Consider the following 27480-nt stretch of genomic DNA (forward strand, 5'->3'; position numbering starts at 1 on the left):
AACGCTAATTCTTCAAATTGGATTAATGTAAGTAGTGGCGTTCCTCAATGTTCAATCTTAGGACCGATCCTCTTCATAATATATATCAATGACATAGACGAAGGAATCAGAAGTAAACTGTCAAAATTCACAGATAGTAAAATTACTAACAAAACTGGCACCAAATCAACGTCAAATTTTGCAAAATGATGTATACACTCTCACTGAATGGTCTGAAATATGTCTTATAAATTTGATTTTGATAAGTACCACGTATTATGTATCGGAAATAGTAATGCGCAGGAAAATTATAAAAAGTAATTCTCCCATCAAAAGTTTGGATACTGAGAAAGATCTGGGAGTTTTAGTGACAACAGATCTTAAACCAAGCAAACTCTTCACCGAAGTCATTGAAATTACCAATAAATTAGTAGTTTTCATTGAGAAGATGTTTCACTTTCGAATATGAAAAAAAAAAAAAAAAATCTGGCCTTGTACAACTCACTTGTACGTCCTCATCTTGAATACAATGTACAGTTTTTGCCATCCTACTAGTGATGGAATATTGAGAAATTAGAAAAAAAAGACATTACGAAGTAGAATAACGAAAATTACTTGAAAGAGCTTCGCAATAAACCCTACAAGAAACGTCTTAAAGAACGAGATCTATTCTCCCTATCCAAACGCAGGCTAAGAGGGGATCTGATATTGCTTTACTAAACTTTTAAGGGTTTCACAAATATGAGACCCGAATTCTTCCTAAGACTCAACATGTCTAATATTACAAGAAACAATAGCAAATAATAGGTAAGCGATTTCAAACAAATGAAGTCAAACATTTTTCTTCAATCGTGTCATCAATATGTGGAATTGTGTTCCATCAAGCGTCGTTAACTCAGGTACTGTACACTCGTTGAAAACCTGTCTTGACAAGTATGTAGACACTAATTCCTGGTTGTCATTGTTCATGTTTGAATAACGAACACGTTTACTCCGTACTGTCCGTGCTGGCATGTAGATTGTATGTGGTAGAAGTAGTCCTCCTCTCTTTCTTAGTTTCCTCTCACATTCCATGTTTTTTTTTTGTTTGTTTTTTTCTGTACAACATGATACCATTTCCTTTTTCAGGCGAGACTTGCCTGGAGGGATAGGGGGTGGGGGATGGAAGGACCCTTCTTCTGTGCTATCCTTTCTCTACCACTAATAGAGTAGAATAGTTACCCAAACAGACTTGTAAGAACCTCTTGGTCTGTTACTGTTTGGACTTTTTTCTGCAAAAGAAATAGATTCAGTACATAAGTAACAGAAAAAAAACAGTAGAAAATATAGATGTAAATGCCAATGACACCTTTCAGTGCATAAAGAATAAAAAACAAGATCTCCATCGTTACAAATACTGGACTATCAAAACTTACAACTTACAAGATACGACACGGAAATAAAAGGACACAAACCCACTACACTACAATGATGGTGCTGATGACGATGATGACGGTAATAATATTAATTATAATGGTAATAGTAATGATAATAATAATAATAATAATAATAATAATAATAATAATAATAATAATAATAATAATAATAATGATAATAACAACAACAACAACAACAGTACAACATCACTACGTATCGCCTCACGCGGGGAGGAGGGGTGGGAGGGGCACAGGTCTTTCTTCTTTTTCATGCAATATTCTTTTTTATACCCATAAAGCATAAACACACTTCCAGCTTCCGCTGGTCCCCCTACCCTCTCCCTTAATCCCTCCCGACGCCGCCCTTCCTCCCAGTCGGAAGCTTTCGTCCTGCTGATAGGTAATAATGTGTGGAAGAAGTGAGTGTTTCACCAGCTTTTTTTCATTGACAACTTGATTGATGTCTATGTTGAGAGTGGACGTGAATTACGAATAAAGCAATCCGTGGTTCTCTGGGCTGAGTCATTCTCGTGCTGCAGGATGGACAGGTGTAATGGTGTGTTCCTGTTATTGTTGTTGTTGGTGGTGGTGGTGCAGCACAGGGGAGGGTTCCAGGAGGCGGCTCCAGACACAAGGAATGCCTGCCTCTGTAAAATTCTCTGATCTCACCTACTGCTATTTGCACTCCACGACATGCTCCCATAAGTCAACAATTATCTAATTATCACTGTGGGAATGAACGTTCACATTAGAATCAGCAGCAGTTTTTTTTTATTGAACTTTTGGTGCTGTATGAACACAGGAGGGGAAATCATGTGTTCAAATATATCTTATTTACCGTTGGGGTTTCATGGCGTAGTGACAGTCTTGGGAACCCAGTGTGCGTGGGATGCCAGCGGTCATATCCCATACAAAATACAATAAATAAATAACGTGATGAAAATAGTTCACATCATAATTCTTTAATACATACTGGCGTGAACATTAGATGGGGAAATAGACCAACTTACAAAAAAGATGGGGAAGATGGAGAAATAGACCAACTTAAAAAAAAAAAAAAAAAAAAAAAAAGGGCCCTCGTGGCCCTTGGAATTTTGGCGTGAGGGAAGTGAGGGGTGCGTAGATTCGAACCCCCTTCTCGAAACTCACAAAGACCTTCAAAGAGCATCCCTCCATCACCATGTGTGCCTCAAACACACAGGTACGGTGATGGAGCTGCCCACGGGGAGGAGGGGAGGTGAGTGCGCAGCACCTCCCTACCCCTCCCTCCCCAGGGGAGGAAGGTACCGCCTTACCGCCCCCGGGAGAGCAAGGGAGGTGTGCACAGCGCTTCCCTTCCCTCCCCTACCTAACCCTGGCAAGTCTACGGACTACCAGGCAAAATATAATAAAAATAAAATAAATAGATAAATAAATAAATAAATAAATAAATAAATAAATAAAGGTGAGTGCATAGCCCTTCCCTTCTCTCCCAACCTACCAGACAAAAGATAGAAAAAAAATAAATAAATAAATGAGTGCATAGCACTTCCCTCTCCCATCCTACCACGCAAAAAAAAATAAATAAAAAATAAATAAATAAATAAAATAAATATAAATAATAACCTCCCTACCATCTCGGACCTCGGAAGAGCGAGGGAGGTGAGTGCACAGCACTTCCCTTCTCTCCCCAAGTCTACGGACTACCAGACCAAAAAGAATGAAATATATTTAGGTATAAAGAAAAAAAAAAAAAATAAAATAGATAAAAATGGTAAATAAAATGAAAAAAAAAGTAAATAAATAAAGTAAAAACCATAAAACTCCTATTCCCCCCTCCTATTCCCTGACTCAGTCTGGCAATAATAAAAATAAAACAATATCAACCTGACTGACCCTGACAGCTCCAAAGACCACCACCCCACCTGGGAAGCACGGGAGGTGAGTGTGCAGCACCTCCCTACCCTCCCCAGTCTCCTAGTTTGACTTTGACCACCAATCTGACTCATCGTAGCAACTCCAACTGTACAGACCATCACCAGTACTCTCCACCCTGGCAACTGATCCTGGCAAGGTGAGTGCGTAGCACTTCCCGTGACTCATCCTGGCAAATCTAAAGACCCACCATCCTGACTGACCTTAGGAAGCACGGGAGGTGAGTGTGCAGCACCTCCCTACCCTTCCCAGTCTCCCAGTTTGACTTTGACCACCAACCTGACTACTGTACAGACTACCACCACCACCCCTCTGATCTTGGCAAGGTGAGTGTGTAGAACTTCCCTTGACTGACCCTGACTGACTGACCCTGGCAGCTCAAAAAACAACCATCTTGACTGACTTACAGATATGTAATCACCAAACTGACTGGTCCTGGGGAGCATGGGAGGTGAGTGTGCAGCACCCTACACTTCCCAGTCTCCCAATTTCACCTGACTCATCCTGGCAACTTCTAAGAGCAACTCTCTGACCCACTGTGACCCTGATCCCCTACATCCCTACAGCTTACCCTGTCCTGGCTAGGTGAGTGCGTATCACTTCCCTACCTACCTGACCCTGGCAACTCTAAAAACAACCAACCTGACTGACTTACAAATCTTACTGTAATCTGGCAACAGACCACCAAACTGACTGATCCTGGGGAGCATGGGAGGTGAGTGTGCAGCACCTCCCTACCCTTCCCAGTCTCCCATTTTGACTTCCACCACCAATCTGACTCATCCTACCAACTCCAAATGTACCACCACCACCACCCCTCTGATCTTGGCAAGGTCAGTGCGTAGCACTTCCCTTGACTGACTGGGCCTGACTGACTGACCCTGGCAACTCCAAAAACAACCAACCTGACAAATGTTACAAATGTAACCTGGGGAGCATGGAAGGTGAGTGTGCAGCAGCTCTTTACCCTTCCCAGTCTTCCACCAACCTGACTTGAAATATGACTGGGGTGCAGGGGAGGTGAGTGTGCAGTACCTCTTACTTTCCCCACTCTGACTACCCTACCACCAACCAACTTAGACCACCAAACTGACTGTCTTACAAGAACAAGAACAGGAAGCAACGCCATCAGAGGAAGAAGAAGAAGAAGCAGCAGCATTACCGCCATCAGAGGAAGAAAACAAGAAAAAGAAACGGAGAAAAAGAACTACCACCACTGCTCTCAGAGGAAGAAGCAGCAGCGTCACCGCCATCAGAGGAAGAAACATATATGTGTAAACTACGACTGGTCAGACCTGCGTTGGCGCCAGGCAAAGTTCGACCTGTGATGGGCTGTGTTTAGAGAAGGAAAAGAAAAGTTTCAGTTCCATGAAAGGAAAGTACGTTAACTCAGTTGTTGTTAGGGGACTGACTGTGAAAGTGCCAGGCAAGGCTGCTGCTTCAGACATCCACACTTCAACTTCAACAATGCATGCGAGAATGTTGCTGTATTATTCCTCCTATTCCTTCTTCTTTTTCTTCTCCTGCATAAGATTTTCTTATTACTCCGTAATTTTTTTTCTCATAATTCAATGTTATTATTATTTATTTTTTTTGCAGCATTTCCACCTTTTCTAAATCCGTCCACCCTTTAAATTAAATAAATTTTATAAATTTATGTACACTTGAGCCTTGGAGAACTGATTACAAAAGAATTACATGAATATTTGACTTTTTTTCTCTAGCCTTAAGACGCCACATCTCAAACACATGAGGCGCAGGTTGCGTTTGAGTGTACTGTAATATACCAATTCAGTTCATGTGTTTTAGTGTTTCTCACCTAATAAGCTTAAAAACACTCATAATAAACGTTTCTCGTAAAGTTTTTTCTTTTCCACATGTAAAGTTCACAGCATTTTGGGGTTTTTGTACGTAACAAGCTAAAAAAAAAACTCAAAATGCTTGTTTTCGGTAGTTATTCTGCTTTCTATACAGCGTTGCATGAATTTTAGGATTTTGTTATGTAACTCAAAACACTGAAAAGAGACGTTTTAGGTAATGTATTTTTTTTCCCCCATATAGGGTGCTTTCCATGCTTTTTTGCGTTTTGGTGCCTAGACACCAGAAATGTGTCCAAAGACACATTTCTGAAAATCTCGTTTCGTTTCCCTATATAGGGTGCTTTGCATTCAGTATCATGTTATGGGACCTAACAATGTGAAATACACTGAAAATACACATTTTTGGTAATATTGTACCTAAGAAGCTCAAAAACACTTAAAAAAAGGTACTCGTAATGGCGTTTTGTTTTAGCAATATAAGGTATTTTGAATACATTTTCGCGATTTTGTACATGTTTTAGTACCTAAAAAAAACAAAATAAAAAAATTTGTAATATTTTAATCATAATTTATATCTTTTCATACTAAGCAGTATGGCAACTTACTTCTTCCTCATGACACTGGTCATGTCATGTACACTTCCATGTACCCAACAATTCTGGGTAACCTTTGAAAAATATCATGCATGCTGGTGTGCACCATGCAATCAGGCTGACTTAACCTACGCCTCTGTAACTGGACACTTTTAACAACTATAAATGCATTTTCTCTATCTCAGCTCCTGCAGGGCCGAGCTGGACAGGTGTTTGTCCAAGATGCCTCGTGTTACTTGTCACTGCGTGTTTTATCCGTTGGAGGTTATTACACTAAATATGCTGCTGCTCCTGCTGGTGCTGCTGGTGCTGCTGTTGCCGTCGCTGATCTTGCTGCTCTTGTTGGTATTGCTGCTTTTCCTTCCTTCCTCAACAACAACAAAAGGAGCAACTACTACTACTACTACTACTACTACTACTACTACTACTACTACTACTACTACTACTACTACTACTACTACTACTACTACTACTACTACTACTACTACTACTATTATTATTATTATTATTATTATTATTATTATTATTATCATTATTAATACTACTAATACTACTATTACTATTACTACTACTTCTACTTCTACTTCTACTTCTACTACTACAACTACTACTACTACTACTACTACTACTACTACTACTACTACTACTGCTGCTGCTGCTGCTCTTGCTGCTGCTGCTGCTGCTGCTGCTGCTACCACCGCTGCTGCTGCTACCGCTGCTGCTGCTGCTGCTGCTGTTGCTGTTGCTGTTGCTGCTGCTGCTGCCGCTGCCGCTGCCGCTGCTGCTGCTGCTGCTGCTGCTGCTGCTGCTGCTGCTGCTGCTGCTGCTGCTGCTGCTGCTGTTGCTGCTGCTGCTGCTTAACTTTACAAATATAACCACCTTCGTTTTTGCCGTCGTGCGTGCTGTGCTTCTAATCGTCGTCGTCCTCGTTCTCATCGTCGTCGTCGTAACAGTAGCATCGCCTGTCACAGTTAAAAGACAGGCTAAAAGAGTACCGAGGTCACAGAGAACCGGAACTGCCTCTGCTGCTGCTGCTGCTGCTGCTGCTGCTGCTACTGCTACTGCTGCCGCTGCTGCTGCTGCTGGTGCTGTTGCCGTTGCTGCTGCTGCCGCTGTTGCTGCTGCTGCTACTGCTGCTGCTGCTGCTGATGACTTGTCCTAGGGCTACTAAGCAGAAGGCTCTCTCCCCACCCTCCACTCCCTCCGTCATAATCCTTACAGGAAACAGATCTGAAGTAACCTTACTGGGTTAGAGAAGGAAAACCCGAAGGAAAATTTATAGAAAAGAATGAAAATAGATGAAATGAGGTGCCCCCATTTTCTGGAGGCAAGGAGTTTTAATCTGTAACAAACAAATACTGTCACCCGCGGATTTGAGGTAAAATATTTATCAAGACGGCGTTTCAAATTCTCTACGGTTTTGCAAAAAAAAAAAAAAAAAAAAATCAGTATTCGCCCTGCCAAAAATTAAACACATGTATGGCGTTCCCTTTCACTGCGGTTCAAGCTGGTGGCGGCGACGTGCTGGTGGTGGTGGTGGCGGTGGCGGTGGCGATGGTTGTGGCTGGGAAGTTAACCAATTTAATTTCGTTTCATTTCTATATATAATTAGTTTTTTTTCTTTTCTCTCTCTCTCTCTCTCTCTCTCTCTCTCTCTCTCTCTCTCTCTCTCTCTCTCTCTCTCTCTCTCTCTCTCTCTCTCTCTCTCTCTCTCTCTCTCTCTCTCTCTCTCTCTCTCTGTGTTTTTAGAAATAAGAAAAAGTTTCCGGTAAAAATATGCAATCCATTTGGGAGATGTTGATTTTGGTGGTGTTTTGATATCAAAATGTTCCTTTTAAAAATATTTTAGTATATAGGTACTAGTGGTTGATAACTTTGTGATATGTAAATGTTGTATAGAAACGCTTTTCACGAGTTTGCAATTACAATTAGGATCATTTACTTTATTTCAACTTATATTCAATTCCTTTATAGTGTATGACGGTAATACAAAACTTTAAAACAATATGTTATCGAAGAATCCTCTTGAAATTTAGAGCACATTTCATACTATTTTTCTGTTACAGTTCTGTGTACATCCATTTTTTTTTTATCATAGGAAATGAAAATTTCTCTGCAAATATGAATATTACATGTTTTAAATATTTAAAACACTCACGACTCTGGTTATTGCAAATGTTTAAAGTTTTTTGTATTTACAAGCCCATTTATTTCACTATGATAAATAATTAAACTGAAAGTATATAATATATATATATATATATATATATATATATATATATATATATATATATATATATATATATATATATATATATATATATATATATATATATATATATATATATATATATTTATTTATATAAAGTGCAGTCGTTATCTCTTCGTTATCTCTACTTTGCCGTGGAAATCTGCTGAAGAATGAGATTGGTGAGACTAAAGTATTGCAAATGATAAGCACTACATATACCACTCTCTCTCTCTCTCTCTCTCTCTCTCTCTCTCTCTCTCTCTCTCTCTCTCTCTCTCTCTCTCTCTCTCTCTCTCTCTCTCTCTCTCTCTCTCTCTCTCTCTCTCTCTCTCTCTCTCTGTACCTGTCTTGCACAGTAAGCAATTAGTTGTTCTAGTGGCTGTGCTCCTGAAATAGAAATACTGAAAAGCATACTCCATCTTTTGATACCCAATCAGCGTGGCTTCCTGATGTGAGGTACGGTAGAGCACGCTTTCGTTTGTAAGCCAAGGGAAAGTAAGCGTCTTTCCTCCTCAGTCCGTCACTAGCGCCAGGATTAGCTGTGTGGCGGGGAGAGCTGGTGAGCCGTGAGTAATGTTCACTCTTAGATTCACGTGCAATGTAATGTATCTCCCTATCATTATTTTTGTTTATTATTTATTATTATTTATTATGTTTATTATATTGATACTTGTTTTTGTCTTCCTTCCTTCCTTCCTTCCTTCCTTCCTTCCTTCCTTCCTTCCTTCCTTCCTTCCTTCCTTCCTTCCTTCCTTCCTGCCTGCCTGCGTGCCTGCTGTCCTCCTTATGGTCCTATTTTTCATATTATCCTTCCTCTCTCTCTCTCTCTCTCTCTCTCTCTCTCTCTCTCTCTCTCTCTCTCTCTCTCTCTCTCTCTCTCTCTCTCTCTCTCTCTCTCTCTCGGGAGTTCCTTGATGAATTGCCATGTTCTCATGACTCTCTATCACTATTTATTGGTCTTTCATCTTTTTATATCCTGCATGAGTCTGCTCCCGGGAATTAGGTATGGTAGTTGTACGCTGATAAATAATATTTCCTTGCGACCTTTGCAATATCTTCCTATATTTATAAAAGTTTTCGTTACTGTGGAGTGTGGCTCGAATATTATTATTGTTTTTTTTTTATATAAATATTATCGTTATATTTGTCCAGCACATTTTTGTTTATGCGCGAAGAAAGTAAGTGATCATTTAAATCCCGAACTTTAATTTCATTTGCATAAAGAAGTTTAAATTAGAAAGTGAAATGAAGAAGGACTCCTTAACGTGTGGGAAGTGCCTGCCAGCCTTCTATGGAGGGTGGAGAGTGTGCTGCGTAAATCATGATTGTATAGGAGTGTGATGTAACCTGTTCACACTGATACCACTTACAGACAAGCCTTCAAGTACCTTGGTATTTCATAGTAGTGGTTTAAATAATGTTTTGACTTGTTTTAGATAATCATCAGAGAGAGAGAGAGAGAGAGAGAGAGAGAGAGAGAGAGAGAGAGAGAGAGAGAGAGAGAGAGAGCGGACAGGTAGGCAGGAAGGCAGATGGTCAAATAAACAGGCAGGGAGGCAACCAAGCAAGCAAGCAAGCAAGCAAGGAGGCAGACAGACTAACGGGCAGGGAAAGAGGTGGATGCACATACAAAAAAGAAAGAAAGAAAGGAGGCAGACAGACAGGGTGACAGAAAAATAGTCAGGTTAACTTGAAGAGGATAGGCAGGGAAAGAAGCAGGCAGACAGGCAGGCGGGCAAAAATAGAAGGCAAGGAAGCAGAGAAACAGACAAATAGACAGAGGGACAGATGGATATGCGGGCAGAAACTGGTATATTTCATTGTAAAGAATATATTTGCACAATTTTTTTGTAAAGCACTTTAATAAATATTTTACCATGCCCTGCAGCGAGTACTTAACCAAAATTCCAATTAGTCAGTATGATATATATACAGCATAATGTTTGCATAATATAAATGTATGCTTCTTCTGTTACTCGTATATTCTTTCGTGTTAACAATTACTGTAAGCGAAGAAAATGCATACATAGTGACCTAACTATATTTTTTTCTCTCATGGTCTCGTATTTGCGGTATGCCATTTTTCAGGCACAATACGTAGTTGTCATTGATTTCCTAAAACTACTAAATATACTAGAAAACAAACCTACTGACCCATACTCGTAAATATTGTTCCACTCGTAATGTTACACCTGACACACACACACACACACACACACAAACGCACACACACACACACACCATTAATATAAATAGATGCGCTGCAACAAAGCAACAGAAATTGGGATGCTCATTCTTACAGAACATTATAGTGAACATCTGAGGAAGAGATAAACAGACAGATACAGACAGACAGATTGATTTAAAACAGTAACATGTATTTGTTATAAGCAATTCTAAGTGACCATTAATTTCCCGTTCATACCCATTCATTCAAGCATTTCAGCGTTGAGACGCAAAGGTAGTGTAAGTTGAGGCAGCGGTGGTAGTGGCCCCTTCACCTCGCAGCGAGGCAGGAAAGGGAGTGACTAGCCTGAAGGTGCCTTGCGTCCCGCCTCCTCTGTGCGACCCTCTCCCTTGATTGCCTTCATCTGTCAATCGCAACATGACTTCTGCTCCTCCTCTTCAGTCTCACTTAACTACCACCTTCATATTCTAGACACTCTACTTTCCCTCTTGGCTTCAGCTCAAGGTTTTCCAAGGTCTGTTGAATTGCTCGTCTTCTCAGACTGATGCTAACGGAGCTAATCCGTGCATGGCTTAGCAGTGTATCCTTTGGACTGTCGTCTTTTCTCTCATCCTGGTACATGCGGCGATGGTACCAAGGGAATCATTGCCTTGGCGGAGTGTTAGGGAGGGTGAGGCGAGGCATGGCGGGCTATCTCTTGACTGGAAACCTTAAGTAGGGTAATCTAAGCGAAGTCGAACTGGAGGGTTTGCAATAAAATTAGTGTTGGTACTCAAGCTGAAGGAGGATTGTTAGGATGTTACTTCTTAGAAAATAGCTTTACTTACTGAAATATAGTAAAGATGGGTAAAAGAGAGAAGGTGAATTCTACTTGGGAGCAAGATATGGTTTGAGAGAGAGAGAGAGAGAGAGAGAGAGAGAGAGAGAGAGAGAGAGAGAGAGAGAGAGAGAGAGAGAGAGAGAGAGAGAGAGAGAGAGAGAGAGAGAGAGAGAGAGAGAGAGAGAGAGAGAGAGAGAGAGAGAGAGAGAGAGAGAGAGAGAGAGTCCTAACAGTGAAAGCTTTAAGTTCAGTGAAATAGCATCATTATTCTGCATTGACACTCTTAAGCTGCAGATGCTAGAAAGAAATCAGACACAACCCAGAAGACATGATATAGAAAAGTAGTTCCAACTGTTTCCATATTTTCATTTGAATATAAAGAACAGATAATAGATTGACAATAACGAAAAGATTTACTCGTAAGAGGCTTTACTTGGGAGGAGAGGAGGTTAGGGAGTCCTGTTCTGGAGTGAAACCGTAAACACTGGTGATGTAGAACTGAAATAAGAATTTGTCTCATCGTTGTTTCGTCAACAGCATTCAGTAGCGTTCCTTTATAAACTTAATGAAATCCCACCCTTTTCTTAATAATAAGTAGGATAAACAGAAGCATAAAGTTGAACCGTGCATCTAAATATTTCAAATAAAAGTGTAGTCTCATACATATTAGTGTAAGTGGACCCAAGTTGAAAGTAACTGATCTGTATGACTGTATAAAGAACTTTTCAGCCAATGAATGTACAGTATCTCCGAAAACTATCTTTAAAGTGTGGTGCGAACTGTGGCATAATGAACAATACGAAACCCTCTGCCTGATCACGTGTCGCGTCGGTAAGGTTGGTATGCACGGCTTGGCGTGATGCTGAGATGCCTCTCTATTTGTTAGGTCATATGTAATATACGGGAACTATCCTTAGTGTGCAGAGCTACCAATTGTCACTGGCGTTATCACCAAACGTGTCAAATAATATCATCCATTGTGTCAGAATGTAGACGTCTTATTTTCAAAGATAATTTGGTAGGTACTGTACAATATCCACTTGGAGAGAGAAAGGGACAGATACCGTCAAAACATCCATCCCACCACACTCTCTGCTCCGGTTAATGCTCTGCCACCTCGAGCAGCAGCCACGCAGATTTTCAGATTGGTGGAAAAAAAAAAAAAGATTGCTGGAATAAAAAATAAATAAAAACATGGAAATAAAATAGGTAATTGTGGTAGATGTATCTCTGTTATTCCTTCTTTAGTACAGAGCTGCGTGTAGTGACTGTAGTCTCCTGAGTGCCCTAAGGAAGATCCTAGCTATAAATAATTTGGTAAAGGTGACGGAAACAGTCAAGCAGCTTTTCTCGGATACTGTGTGTGTGTGTGTGTATTTGTCTGTTGGTCAGTCATTGCACGTGCTGATGGCACCTTCTTTAACAACCAAAAGCTCATTGTCATAAAATATTATTGCAGAGAAGCAGATCAACACAAAAGCGCTCGCACAGTCTGATGGCGCCGAGTCTTACAACCACATAATACCTCGAACCTGCTATTTTGTATATCGATAGTTCTGGATAGAGAGAGAGAGAGAGAGAGAGAGAGAGAGAGAAACGAAGCTGATATGATAGATCAATTAATATGATTATGAGCATCGGATCCCATGAAGGACGACTAGAGGGCCAGGAGAGGGTAAGGTACTCAAACAAGCCCTTATTTAGGGGAAGTACTGGAGGCTTAGTATAAACTCTATGAAACTAGATGTACTGGAGTTTTCATTACAACTGTTTATTATTATTATTATTATTATTATTATTATTATTATTACATCAAGGTTCATTACAAACCTTAACAGCCAAGGCATTTAATAGTCATTCCTATGCAGAGATAAATGATGAGAGAGAGGGAGAGAGAGAGAGAGAGAGAGAGAGAGAGAGAGAGAGAGAGAGAGACGTACATTGAAAGTATATTTGCATAAAAAGTCGATAAGTGGCCTAAATATTCTGAGGGCTCGCTAGTCTCAAGTGTGAGTAGCAAATTAAAAGGCTCGTCAGCTTGGTGTTCATTACCATGCCTTCATCAGACGTGTGATTACTCGTGTGTTCAGATGATAGGAGATTGAATTACACGTAGTAAATGCGTTTAATGAGGATATTTATTTATATATTTGTTTATTAGCTGGTCTTTAGATGAGAGAGAGAGAGAGAGAGAGAGAGAGAGAGAGAGAGAGAGAGAGAGAGAGAGAGAGAGAGAGTTAGTAATTGGTCAGGAGAATAACATCTGCAATTTTTTTTTATTTTATAATGCAAAGCTTTTAAGAATATCAAAGCGTTCATTAATTAACATGCATTCTTTTCAGTTACACTTTTTGATATAAATTGTTTTTGCTTTGAAGAGAGCAATGGTGATAGAATCTAAGCAGATGCTGTCATGTTTGCTGTTTTGCTGTTAAAATTTTTTTCTATATGTATGTATAGTGTTGAAATAGCAAAGGCATCATAGAAAACACTAATATCTAGAGCTTCATCACTATGTTTTCGGGGAAAATATGAGAAAATCATGTGAATCTTGCCGTGGTAGGAAAGACGGCCTCTTGTGGGATCTTATGAAAAGAGTGTCTGGCATTGTTTTGGTAAGCAGTGGGACTAAAAAAAATAGGATGCCTTTGGTAATGCGTATATAGGAATATTATTGCCAGCGAAACACTACCTCAGCTTTGCAGTGAAGTTTTTCTATTCAGATGACTGCAGGGACTGAAATATGTAGACACAACTATACTAGGCAGGTCCAATGAAAGGTATCACACAAAATGTAATGCTTCATCCAGACGAGATAGCAGCACAAGCATGAAGTAGGGTGGATCTCACATGTGTTCGCTTTTGTTGAGATCCTTACCAAGAAGCAGTGACATTCAGAACCAACAGCAACTACGATATCTTTGTGGTCTCTGGAGCAATTGTTGTTGTTGTTGTTGTTGTTTTGTTGTGTAAGACATTATAGGGAACATCCTGTGTCCTCGCAGTAACCGTACGAAAAGGCAGGTATCTAACTAGGAGTGGTCAGAGAGTTGTTGTTGTTGTTGTTGTTGTTGTTGTTGTTATCAGAACCACAAACGGAGGAAGGTGGATGTGTTGTATTACTGAACAACAATAAAGAAAGAAGAATAGATGAGTCAGGCCACCTTGGCAGAGATACTCAAAAGGGATTTTCATGTTTTGTGCCGTGAATACTTTTTATGGCTAGACTGAAGTGGTACTTATTATTTTCTAAGTATATACTTGCTGTTGTTTTTAAAGTTTGTACCGCTGAATGTTGGGAAGCTTTACATTTATTCTTTTTGCTTCTTTTTATTTTCTTATTTGATCTTGTTATATATGTAATGGTGTTTGTTTATTTTATTTTGTTGCAGCTGTTGTGCATATTTAACATTCTCAGCGTTTCAAGTGTGTTCTGTTTTCAGTGTTGTTTTTCATGTATCCATGTGTTCTTGGAGGAATTTGACATGTTTTATTGATGATATTTCGTGTTTTTCTTCAGTATTTATTTTTTTCCTTTTTTGCTCATGTTATGTTGTAACTCATGCAGTAAAGGATTTCTGGTGGTTCTGTTTATGATGATGCTTCATTTTTAACTCATTTTAGAATAGTCAAGCTGCATCACTTTTTTATGTTGATGTTTTGATATTTTCAGGAAAGGATGGCAGGTGGTGCCGCGGTGAACACTCCCAACACGTGCAGGAGGAAAGTGAGTACCTGCTTCATTACACGATGTGCACTCTGTTTTGGAACTCGCTGTTAAACATTTTTTTTTCCCATGTCAAATGAAACCTGTCACTGTTGCTTGCCTTTCTCCTCTCTGCTTCCCATGAATCTATGAAAGAAAGAAAGGATGTGCTTCCATGGTATCGTGTCAGTAGTATTATCCATTGAAAGATTAGTTTAAATATCTTTCCAAAGCGTTGTTTGTCTTCCATTTTTATGTCTTCCTAGGGTATATATATATATATATATATATATATATATATATATATATATATATATATATATATATATATATATATATATATATATATATATATATATATATATGTATATATATATATGAAAGAAGAAAGAATGTAAATTTAGTCTATAATGTTCATAGCAACATCTAACAGGAAAAAAGTCTTTTTTGGATTAACCGAGAATCTTTTTCTAAACTATAATTTTTGTGTTCCAGTCTTCGTGTGCTCATTTTAGTGTATGCATAGAAAAAAGGATACAAAATCATATATTTTCTGTAATGGTGTCATCTTTATGGTATAAATATTTACTTGGAGATTCAGTTGAAACCTAACAATTAACTGTCACTTTTGTGTTCGTTTTTTTTTTTTTTCGTATATATATCTTTTTTATGTACAAATACATGTGTGAAGAAAGGAAAGATGCAGTTAGAAAAAACTTTCTACAATAACAGGAATATTCATTTGAGGACTTTTTTAGGTAACAAATATGAGATCTTCTAATTGTTTATTTATCTTATACTGCATTTTACCATTATGTAGATTAATGATATTTTGCATGTTATGATAAAGTGTCCTTGGGAACTATTACTGTAACAATTTTTATTTAGTGTGAATTTGGTTTTCACGTAAAAAAGAAAAAAAAAAATCCTTGTCTGTAGAAAACATATTTACATTTTCTTTGTTGAAATGGTATTGTTATTTTTAACTCAGATTTCTCAGAAAGCGTTACCACCATGATATTTGTGACCTAACCTAAGGTAACTTTTTATCATCATAACCAGCAGCTTTATTCAAGTAAAATCAAAGAGAGGAAAGCTTGTATTGTTCTGTGAAGTGTTCTTATTTGCCTCTGTGTGTGTTGATTGTCACCTTGAAAAGTCAAGGTGACGTGGGCCTTGATGACTAGAGCCGGCCCACATTATTTGTCTCCCTTTTCTTAGAGGCTCGTCGTTGTAGATTTCTGAAAATATTAGTTTCATCACATTTTTATTTTCCTTGTCAGCGAATGAAAGAAAATTTATAAATTTCTTTATCATTTAGTAAAGTATTTAATATATTTCAAGGGATTATTCCCCTAGCAGAGCGAGGGGTTTCTATTTTTGTTACCGCACATCTCTACACCCCACTGCTCCCGCCTGGCCCTGGAGGGTACAACAATGATTTGGCCAGGACCACATTTTGGTGTTCATTGCATATAAAAAATTTGATTTCAGTTTCGGGAACACTTTTTGGTTGGTAACTTTTGAAGGCGCATCTTATTTTATGTAATTTCTTCGTCAGAGTCACCTTTTTTGCTGTATTTTGCATATTTTGATTTATCGACATGTGGGCGAAGGTTTCTGCCTTGCAACTCACGCAACTATTGCCTCATCACTACAGATTGAGCTCTAGCACGAAAATGCGTAAATTATTTGCCATAACTCACTTCTTATACGGGATAGCTAGGCTTGGTTGACACCATCAGACTCAGCAGTGACTGTAGAATGGAGATGTGTTGTAAAAAACTTGACAAAACAAAAAAGAAAATGGTATTATGATGAGTTGAACTATGAAGATGTTAAAAAAAATGTTCATAACTTGTTTTACTTATGCCTGCTATTTTCAAATGTTAATCATTGAATTGAATACAGATAGCAAAATAGAGTCGATATGGGTAGATATTAAGGAATGATCACAGTCAGTAGTAATAGGAGTAGTGTACAGGCCACCGAACAGTACAAAAAGAAATTAACACCTCACTATGGAAGGAAATAAATAGAGCAGGAAGGTACAGTCAGGTATGTGTGGTAGGAGATTTTAATTTTAGGAATATCGACTGGAACCTGATGGTGGGTAACATGGAAGTAGAGGAATTTCTGAAGATAATTCAGGATAATTTTTTAAAATAGGTAATCGTAGAACCCACAAGGGAGAACAATATTGTAGATATAATTCTTAGTAACAGGGAGGAAGCAATCACGTAGGTAGAGGTTGGAGGACAGCTAGGTAATAGTGACCATTAGGAAATTAGGTACAAATTAAAATGGGAAGAAACTTTTAGAAGCAAAAACACTAGTAAAATACGTGACTTTAAGAGAGCAGATTTTGAGGAACTAAAAAGGTACCTCCAAGGAGTTGACTGGCAACAGATGTAGGATGAGGTCATGTCAGGGACGGAGTTGAGAGAGATGAGGCAGGATGAGAGAGGTGAGGTGAGGTGTGAAGGTGTAGGACAAGAGGAGGGAAGATTTGCCCAAAAAGGGGTGGAGGAGAAAGAGATGGGGAGATAGGTATGAGTATGTTGTAGGGTCAAGTCATGATGAAATGGGAGAGATGAGGTCGAGGCGAGTAGATGAGGGAGTGGAGAGGATGGAACAGGCTGAGATGAGGGGATGAGGTGAAGTAAATGTAGATGAGTTGTATAAATATTCCGTAGATAAATTCCATATGTGTCAGCTAGCAAACATCCCGTACAGAGCAATAAGATCACAGGAAAATAACTCTAAATGGATGACTGCTAGGTTAAAACATTATATAGGGCAGAAGAGAAGTATATATAAGAGATTAAGGGCAGGTGAAGATGTTTTAATATAATTAATTAGTTCATTCATAATATAATGAATTAGTTAAAACAGTCAGGAGATCAACAAGGTTAATTATGAATTAAAGGTAGCCAGCCAGGCGAAGACGGATCCCAAGGGATTTTATCAGGTATATAGGACGAATAATAAGGATATTATAAGTCCATTAAAGACAGCAGATGGGGAGCTGGTTAGTTCTGAGAGGAGATTAATAAAATTCTGAATGAGTATTTTTTAACTGTCTTCACCCAGGAAAACATGCAGGATATGCCAAATAGTGAACAGATGTTTAGAGCAGATGAGAATGAGAAGCTGACAGATATTTCCATAACTAAGGAGATCGTTGAACAGGAGATAGATAGGCTAAAAATGTTCAAGGCACAAGGACCAGATGAAATATATCCCAGAGTACTTAAGAAATGCAAGGAGGTTATTAGTGAACTGTTAGTTTCTGTCTTTAGGAAATCATTTGAGTCAGGTTAGGTACTAGTAATGTGGAGGCAGACTAATGTAGTACCCATTTTTAAGAAAGGAGATAAAACTTTAGCATCTAATTATAGACCTGTCAGCTTAACTTCAGTTGTAAGTAAAATATTGGAGTCAATAATAGCGAGGAACATTAGGGAGCATTTAGACAAACATAACTTGATAAATCAGTCACAGCATGGTTTCATGAAGTCTTGCCTGACGTCAGTCTTGCCTGACGAACTTGTTAAGTTTTTACAATAAAGTGTATGAGGCAGTAGATAATGGTGATAGTTATGATATCTTAAAAATGGACTTCAGTAAAGCTTTTGACAAGGTACCCCATCAGAAGCTCCTGAGAAAGGTTAGGGCATACCGGATAGATGGGAAGGTGTTAGGATGTATAAGGTCATGGCTAAGCGACAGGTGACAAAGAGTTATAATAAACGGCTCTAAATCTGAGTGGGGTCATGTAATTAGTGGTTTGCCACAGGGATTTGTATTAGGGCCATTGTTGTTTTTAATATATATCAGTGACTTGGATAGTGGAATTAGTAGTGATGTTAGTAAATTTGCAGATGACACAAAGATAAATTAGATCAGAATTGGATGTCATTGCCTTGCAGACAGATTTAGAGAAGATGAATTAATGGACAGACAGATGGCAAATGCAGTTTAATATCAACAAATGCAAAGTACTTAGGATAGGTAGAGGAAACCCACACAGTAGGTACACAATAAACAACAAAACTCTGGTAGGTACAGGGTACAAGAAAGATTTAGGAGTTATAGTTAGTTCTGAACTCCGTCTAGGAAAGCAATGCATAGAGGCCAGAAATGGCAAATAGTGCATTAGGATTAATTTTTAGGAGTGATAAAAGAAGAAAGCCCAAAGTAATATTAAAGTTATATTTGGTGCTGGTCAGATCTCATCAAGGCTACACTGCAATTTTAGTCCCCACAATACAGGAAAGATATAGGTCTATTAGAATCAGTACAGAGGAGAATGACTAAAAGGATACATGACTAAAAGGATACAGGGGATGAGGAGCATTCCTTATGAGGCAAGATTAAAGCTGTTAAATTTGCATTCTTTAGAGAGATGTAGTTTAAGAGGGGACCTGATAGAAGTCTTTGAGTGGTATAAGGGTTATAACAAGGGGGATGTAAGCAAAATTCTTAGGATCAGCAACCAAGATAGAACAAGTAATAACAGGGTCAAGCTTGAAAATTTTTCTCAAAAAGTTCTCAAATAGAATGGGAGATGAGTTGAATGAACTCAGTTTTCATGTTGTTAGTACTAAGACATTAGGAAACTTTAAGAGAACACTAGACCGGTTTATGAATGGGGATGATAGGTGGAAGTAGATAGGTATATTTCATACATGGACTGCCACGTGTAAGCTTGGTCGCTTCTTGCGGCTTCCCTTATTTCTTATGTTCTTATGTTCTTATATACTGAAATATATTATTACTTTAAGTGGAAAAACTCTCGTGAATAGGATAGCTTGATCAGAATGCAGATAAGCTCAACATATTGAAAATACATAGTCATTTATAGCATTATGTCACTTGCTGCAACCTTCACAGCGGCGCGACACTATGTGTGGCATGTACAGCCGGGTTCTGTATGACGACGTCTGTGACGTGTCTAAAAATTAGAACCGGCCGCTGGAGGAGGGTCCTTTGAGTTGCTCTGCAGCTTAAAGCACCTATTACCTGGTTATTTATTTTATGCGAAGTCAAACTTCCTATTGTCATCTTAAAAATATCAAACATTTGTCTCCAAATAATCTTGCGCATTTCATCACATGCATTGTTATTATTTATTTATTTTCTTCTCATGCGAAACCTCACTTTGTATGGTCTTTAAGTTATCTTCACTATATTATCTCGGGTATTTCATTCCATTCAAAAATTGTAATTGATGCACAATTTATATACTGTACAAAAATATTGAATTAATAAATTATCAAAAATGAAAAACACAAACACTAATTTGATAATCTAATTACATATTCATATTTGTGTCCTCTTTTATAAATCATCTTCCACAGTAATGTTTTTTTCTCGGTGCCTCATCCTCTCAGAATCCTCACAGTCTCATCACATTCCCCTCATGCTTACCTTTCTGCATCTCAAACACATTCCTTGCAAGGTTAGCATTCCTGTGAAGTTTATGCATGTCTGTGTGCCTGTATGAACGTATCTGTGTATTGTTGCTGCTATTCATGGTCTTCTTGTTCTTGTTCTTCTCCACATTCTTCTTCTTTGTGTTGTTGTTCATGCTGCTAATTTGTTGTTGTTGCTCCTGCAGTTCTTTCTCTATGCTGGTGTAATCTGGTATGTTTTCTTTCTTTTATTTGGTCATCATGAACAATATTTTTATTTCATTAGAAGTAAAAATGCACTTTTTTTCATCTCAGAGTTATGCCTTATATCTTCTTTTGCTCTCTCTCTCTCTCTCTCTCTCTCTCTCTCTCTCTCTCTCTCTCTCTCTCTCTCTCTCTCTCTCTCTCTCTCTCTCTCTCTCTCTCTCTCTCTCTCTCTCTCTCTCTCTCTCTCTCTCTCTCTCTCTCTCCCTCTCTCTCTCTCTCTCTCTCTCTCTCTCTCTCTCTCTCTCTCTCTCTCTATATATATATATATATATATATATATATATATATATATATATATATATATATATATATATATATATATATTTATATATATATATATATATATATATATATATATATATATATATATATATATATATATATATATTTATATATATATATATATATATATATATATATATATATATATATATATATATATATATATATATATATATATATATATATATATATATATATATATATATATATATATATATATATATATATATATATATATATATATATATATATATATATATATATATATATATATATATATATATATATATATATATATATATATATATATATATATATATATATATATATATATATATATATATATATATATATATATATATATATATATATATATATATATATATATATATATATATATATATATATATATATATATATATATATATATATATATATATATATATATATATATATATATATATATATATATATATATATATATATATATATATATATACATATATATATATATATATATATATATATATATATATATATATATATATATATATATATATATATATATATATATATATATATATATATATATATATATATATATATATATATATATATATATATATATATATATATATATATATATATATACATACATACACACACACACACACACACACACACACACACTTACACACACACACACACACACGCACCAGTAGAGTAGCGTTGATGGAACCCATACTGGTGATCAGATAGAAGGTTGTGAAGTGATGTGATAGGTGTTTAAGAATCTTCCTGTTAAGGATAGCCATGTTGAGGGGGACCTGATGGAAGTCTTTAAGTGGTATAAGAGTTATTACAAGGGGGATGTAAGCAAAATTATTAGGATCAGCAACCAGGGTAGAACAAGAAATAATGGGTTTAAGCTTGAAAAATTTAGGTTTATGAAGGAGATAGGAAAAAATTGGTTCTCAAATAGAGTGATGGATGAGTGGAACGGACTCAGTAATCATGTTGTTAGTGCTAGGACATTAGAGAGCTTTAAGAGAGGATTAGACAGGTTTATGGATGGGGATAATAGATGGAAATAGGTAGGTATATTTCATACAGGGACTACCACGTGTAACCCTGGTCGCTTCTTGCAGCTTCCCTTATTTCTTATGTTCTTATGTTCTCTGTAACTTCATCATCTCCTGGTATTGTTCAGTGCCTTGAAAACTCAATTCCTCCATCTATCAACTCGACACAACCTTCCAGACAACTATCCCCTCTTCTTCAGTGACACTCAACAGTCCCCCTCTTCTACACTGAACATCCTCGGTCTGTCCTTTACTTATAATCTGAACTGGTAACTTCACATTTCATCTCTAGCTAAAACAGCTTCAGTGAGTTAGGTGTTCTGAGACGTCTCTGCCAGTTGTTTCCACCCCCCCCCCAGCAGCTAATTGTACAAGGGCCTTACCCGTCCATGTATGGAGTATGCTTCACATGTCTTGGGGGATTCCACTCATACCGCTCTTCTAGACAGGATGGAATCAAAAGCGTTTCTTCTCATCAACTCCTTTCCTCTAACTGACTCCTTAGCTTCTCTCTCATTACCTTAATGTTCCATCTCTAGCTGTCTTCCACTGCTATTTTTTTATGCTAACTGCTCTTTTGATCTTGCTAACTGCATGCCTCCCCTCCTCCTGCGGCCTCGCTGCACAAGACCTTCTTCTTTCTCTTACCCATATTCTGTCCACCTCTCTAATGCAAGAGTCAACTAGTATTCTCAATCATTCATCCCTTTCTCTGGTAAACTCTGGAACACCCAGCTTACTTCTGTATTTCCATCTTCCTATGACTTGAATTCCTTCAAGAGAGAGGTTTCAAGACACTTATCCTTCAATTTTTTAGTACTGCTTTGGACCCTTTTCTAGGACTGGCATCTCAGTGTTTTTTTTTCTTTTTTCCCTTGGCCAGTGTCCTTCCTACATAAAAAAAATATCAATATATGATATATACAAAATATATATAAAATATATAAAATATGATATAGATGAAAATTTTAATATATATATATATATATATATATATATATATATATATATATATATATATATATATATATATATATATATATATATATATATATATATATATATATATATATATATATATATATATCCACTCCTACACTGATAATACCACCCTGCACTTTTCCACATCTTTTCATAGACATCCAACCCTTCAGGAGATAAACATATCAAGCAGGGAAGCCACAGAACGCTTGACTTGTGATCTTTCTAAAATTTCTGATTGGGGCAGAGCAAACTTGTTATTGTTCAATGCCTCAAAAACTCAATTCCTCCATCTATCAACTCGACACATCCTTCCAGACAACTATCCCCTCTTCTTGATTAACACTCAACTGTCCCCCTCTTCTACACTGAACATCCTTGGTCTGTCCTTTACTTATAATCTGAACTGGAAACTTCACATCTCATCTCTAGCTAAAACAGCTTCTATGAAGTTATGTGTTCTGAGACATCTCCGCCAGTTTTTCTCACCCACCCCAGCTGCTAACTCTGTATAAGGGCCTTATCCGTCCATGTATGGAGTATGCTTCACATGTCTGGGGGGGGTTCCACTCATACTGCTCTTCTAGACAGGGTGGAATCAAAAGCTTTTCATCTCATCAACTCCTCTCCTCTAACTGACTGTCTTCAGCCTCTCTCTCACTGCCACAATGTTGCATATCTAGCTGTCTTCTACCGCTATTTTCATGCTAATTGCTCTTTTGATCTTGCTAACTCCATGCCTCCCCTCCTTCCGCGGCCTCGCTGCACAAGACTTTCTTCTTTCTCTCACCCCTATTCTGTTCACCTCTCTAACGCAAGAGTTAACCAGTATTCTCAATCATTCATCCCTTTCTCTGGTAAACTCTGGAACACCCTGCCTGCTTCCGTATTTCCACCTTCCTATGACTTGAATTCCTTCAAGAGGGAGGTTTCAAGACACGTATTCATCAATTTTTGACCACTGCTTTGACCCTCTTATGGGACTGGCATTTCAGTGAGCATATTTTTTTTATTGAATTTTTGTTGCCCTTGGCCAGTGTCCTTCCTACATAAAAAAAAAAAAAAAAAAAAAAAAATATATATATATATATATATATATATATATATATATATATATATATATATATATATATATATATATATATATATATATATATGTTAAATCTGAAATAACCTCAATAGTCTTAATTTTATGAGTGTTGTTCTAGTTTCTTAAGTCTCCCTCAAAATGGATGGCCATGCTCTCGTTTTCGTTTACTGTCATATAGTCACGTTCCTATAATATGCCAGTATTTCCTGCTGCTGTGTTTCTAGTCCTAAATAAGGGGCTTTAGCCAAGGAAAAGAACTTTAGTAATTTATGTTCATAAGTATTACATTTACTAAGTATAAGTTTATAAATCAAAACTCATTGTGTGATAGTTTTTGTATTTTTGTAAGAATGTACTGAGAAAGGAAGAATTAGAGCTGTTGACAAACATGATGGCGTCTCACTTAGCCCTAGAATCTTCTCCTATTTCCGAGTTCTGCACGATGGAGAAATAGACATTCTTCATTTTGGTGCCCAGACCCGGGAAAGTAAGTACCTAAGTTCAAGATTTAGACAAGTTTGTGCAGTGACAACGAAATGGAGAAGCTTAAGAAGAAGAGAACGGTGTGTAGGGGCTGGGTGACAAGATCCTCACAAGCTCTCTCAGAGGTGCTAGCTCAGCCCACTCGCACCCTTAGTGAAATGGAGTACGCCATTCAAGAGTTTGACAAAAGACTAACCAAGTTAGATGAAGTACAAGAAAAACTAGAAGGTGAAGTCGAAGCTGAAGAACTGGACCAAGAATTAGATGAAGCTCACGCCTTCAGACAAGAAAGTATGAAACCTAGACTTCTAGCTGAGGACAAGATAAGAAAGTTAGCAGCAGCAGCACCAGGTGGGTCTCCAGTTCCAAGTAGTGTAAGTGGATCTCAAGACTTAGAAGCTGTGAATGTGAAGTTACCCAAATTGGAGCTGCCAAAGTTCAGCGGTGAAATCACACAATGGCAGTCCTTTTGGGACCAGTTCAACTCCCACATTAATGCTACTAACCTTCCAGTAATTAGTAAGTTTACCTATTTGTTGTCTTTACTGGAGGGGGATGCCAAGAGTGTGGTCAAGGGGTTGGCACATACCAGTGAGAATTATCAAGTTGCCTGTGACTTACTGAAAGACCACTATGGGAAGCCAGAAAGAATTATTTTTGCACACGTCCAGGCCTTGCTTTGTGGTCATGTCAACCTTAATCAAAATGGAACAAAGAGTGTTGCTCAACTATGGAAGTTGCGTGATGAAATCCTAACACACATTCGTAGTTTAGAAGCTTTAGGTGTCAGTGGGAAGCAGTGTGAAGTGTTTCTCACCCCTATTATCCTGTCTCGTCTACCCAATGAACTGAGGCTAGAATGGGCCAGGGATGGGGATGGACACGAAAGTGATTTGGAGTGGCTGTTACAATTCCTTCACAAAGAAATATCAAGATTGGAAAGATCTGAAGCCTTTAAGGGTAAGAAAAGCATTAGTGACGAAAGGAAAGAAAGTAAAGGTTCTAAGGAAAAGGTATACTCAGCTGCAGCCCTCCATGCTTCTTCAAAATAAGAAAGCTCTCTCTGCTCTTTTTGTAGTAAAAGGCATAAGTCGGAGAATTGTTTTGCTGTGTTAAAGTTAGATGGTAAGGAGCGAGGTGAGAAGATAAAAGGTTTGGGTCTCTGTTTCAAGTGCTTAAACAGTGGACATATGTCAAGAGAATGTAAGTCCCACATAAAGTGTACAAAATGTAATGGTACTCACAATGTACTTATGTGTGGCGTAAAGTTAGAACCAAGTTTAAAAAAGGAAGAATATAAAGAAAGTAAAGGTATTGACACTAGTGCCAAACCTGAGAATGTAGTACTTCTGTCTGGACAGGGTAGTAACTGCACTATTTTACAGACCGCAAAGGTCCAAGTAAGCACAGGAGATGGTAATGTTGTAGTAGCTAAGGTTATGTTTGATAATGGTGCAGATAGAACCTATGTCAGCAGTAGTTTTGTGAAAAAGTGTAAGCCACAATGGGTCACTAGTACATCTATACTGTACTCTAGTTTTGGAGGTCACAGTGCTGGAAAGAATGAACATAGAAATGTTTATAGTTTAAAGTTATGGAATTCTGAAAGGAAAGTTGTACCCATTATTACAGCTGAAATACCTAAAATATGTCAGCCTTTAGTGAGACCTGTTGTACCCAATGCAGTGCTTAATTCATTTTCTCATGTTGCATTAGCAGATGATTATCAGCAGGACTCTCCTCTTGAAGTTGATATCTTGATTGGATTAGACTTCTATTGGACATTGATTTCACCTACAGATGCCATTGAACTGAATAGTGTTGTAGCCATGAAGTCTATCTTTGGGTATGTACTATCTGGTAAGATATCTGAGTGTGCTCCCACACCCTCTGAGTACTCTGCCCCACAACTGTTATGTATTTCCAGTGTTTCAGATGCTGATTTAAGAAGATTTTGGGATCTGGAAACTGTAGGGATTAAGCCTAAGGAAGTTGTAGAAAGTTACAGTGATGCCAGAGTACACAGAGAATTTGAGAGTACGGTGCAGTTTGTGGATGGCCGATATGAGGTCACTCTACCATGGAAAGATGAATTTGCTAAAGATAGGCTTATGAACAATGAAGGTTTAGTCAGAAAGAGGTTAAGTAAGTTAATGGTTAAGTTGGATAAGGACAAAGAACTAAAGAAAGAGTATCAAAAGGTGTTTGATAGTTATGAGTCTGATCTCATAATAGAAGAAGTACCAAGTGAAGAAGTATCAGGTGTGAGTCCCGTGTACTACATGCCACACCGTCCAGTAGTGAAGTTGAGCAGTACAAGTACTAAAGTAAGACCAGTTTTTGATGCCTCTGCCACTGGTTACAATGGTGTGTCATTGAATGACTGTTTGCTGTCTGGCCCATCGCTCAACCTGGACTTGGTTGAGGTACTCATCCGCTTCCGTCGTTGGCCCTTTGCCATAACAGCAGACATAACTAAAGCATTTTTGCAAGTAAGTGTTCAAAAGAATGACAGAGATGTTCGTAGATTTTTGTTACCAAGAGAGGATGGTACGGTGCGGCACATGCGATTCACACGTGTACCCTTTGGTAACACAGCTAGTCCCTTTCTGTTAAATGCTACTATCAAACATCATTTGGACAAGTATCCAGAAACAATTGTAATACAAGAACTGAAGTCTAACATGTACACAGATAATTGGTTAAGTGGTGCAGATTCAGTTGTAGAGGCATCTGAAAAATTCTGTGAAGCACGTAGTAATTTAGCTGATGCTAGTATGGATCTTACAAAGCTTGTGTCAAATAGTCTCTTGATTACATCCAAGTCCCATGACCAGTACCTTGTAAGTGGAGATGAACCTAATACTGTGTTAGGGCTGAAGTGGTGTAATTCACAGGATACATTCTCTTTTGTTGCCATTAACCCGGACACCAGTTTGTTTGTGGATACTGTTAGTGATGATAATGTGATTTCTAAGACTAGATCTGGTAGAATAATCAAAGTTCCTGCTAAGTTAGACTTATAAGATGATGAAGTGAAGATTGTAATATGTGTCATTAAGTTTAAGTTTAAGGATTTTTGTAAGATTTACATATATATTCTTAAGATAGGTGGCTTTAACGCCCCCTATGGGGGGAGAATGTTAAATCTGAAATAACCTCAATAGTCTTAATTTTATGAGTGTTGTTCTA

At 37.8% G+C, this 27480-nt stretch overlaps 1 protein-coding gene and 1 long non-coding RNA gene across 3 annotated transcripts in view; both read left to right on the forward strand.

Annotated features, from left to right (window-relative positions):
• The window catches only part of LOC135099787 (uncharacterized), a 106915-nt gene extending 91967 nt beyond the window's left edge, over window positions 1-14948 (forward strand). For both annotated transcript variants that reach the window (XR_010268378.1, XR_010268377.1), the window contains exon 4: window positions 14654-14948. This is a non-coding gene — a long non-coding RNA (uncharacterized LOC135099787). The remainder of the gene's footprint in view (window positions 1-14653) is intronic.
• Window positions 14949-24341: 9393 nt separating this feature from the next.
• Window positions 24342-25340, forward strand: LOC135100137 (uncharacterized). The gene has a single exon (XM_064003101.1). It carries the CDS (start codon window positions 24342-24344, stop codon window positions 25338-25340), a length of 999 nt encoding a protein of 332 aa, XP_063859171.1.
• Window positions 25341-27480: the final 2140 nt, after the last annotated feature.

This window comes from Scylla paramamosain, chromosome 4, assembly GCF_035594125.1.
Source record: "Scylla paramamosain isolate STU-SP2022 chromosome 4, ASM3559412v1, whole genome shotgun sequence".
Classification (NCBI taxonomy): domain Eukaryota; kingdom Metazoa; phylum Arthropoda; class Malacostraca; order Decapoda; family Portunidae; genus Scylla; species Scylla paramamosain.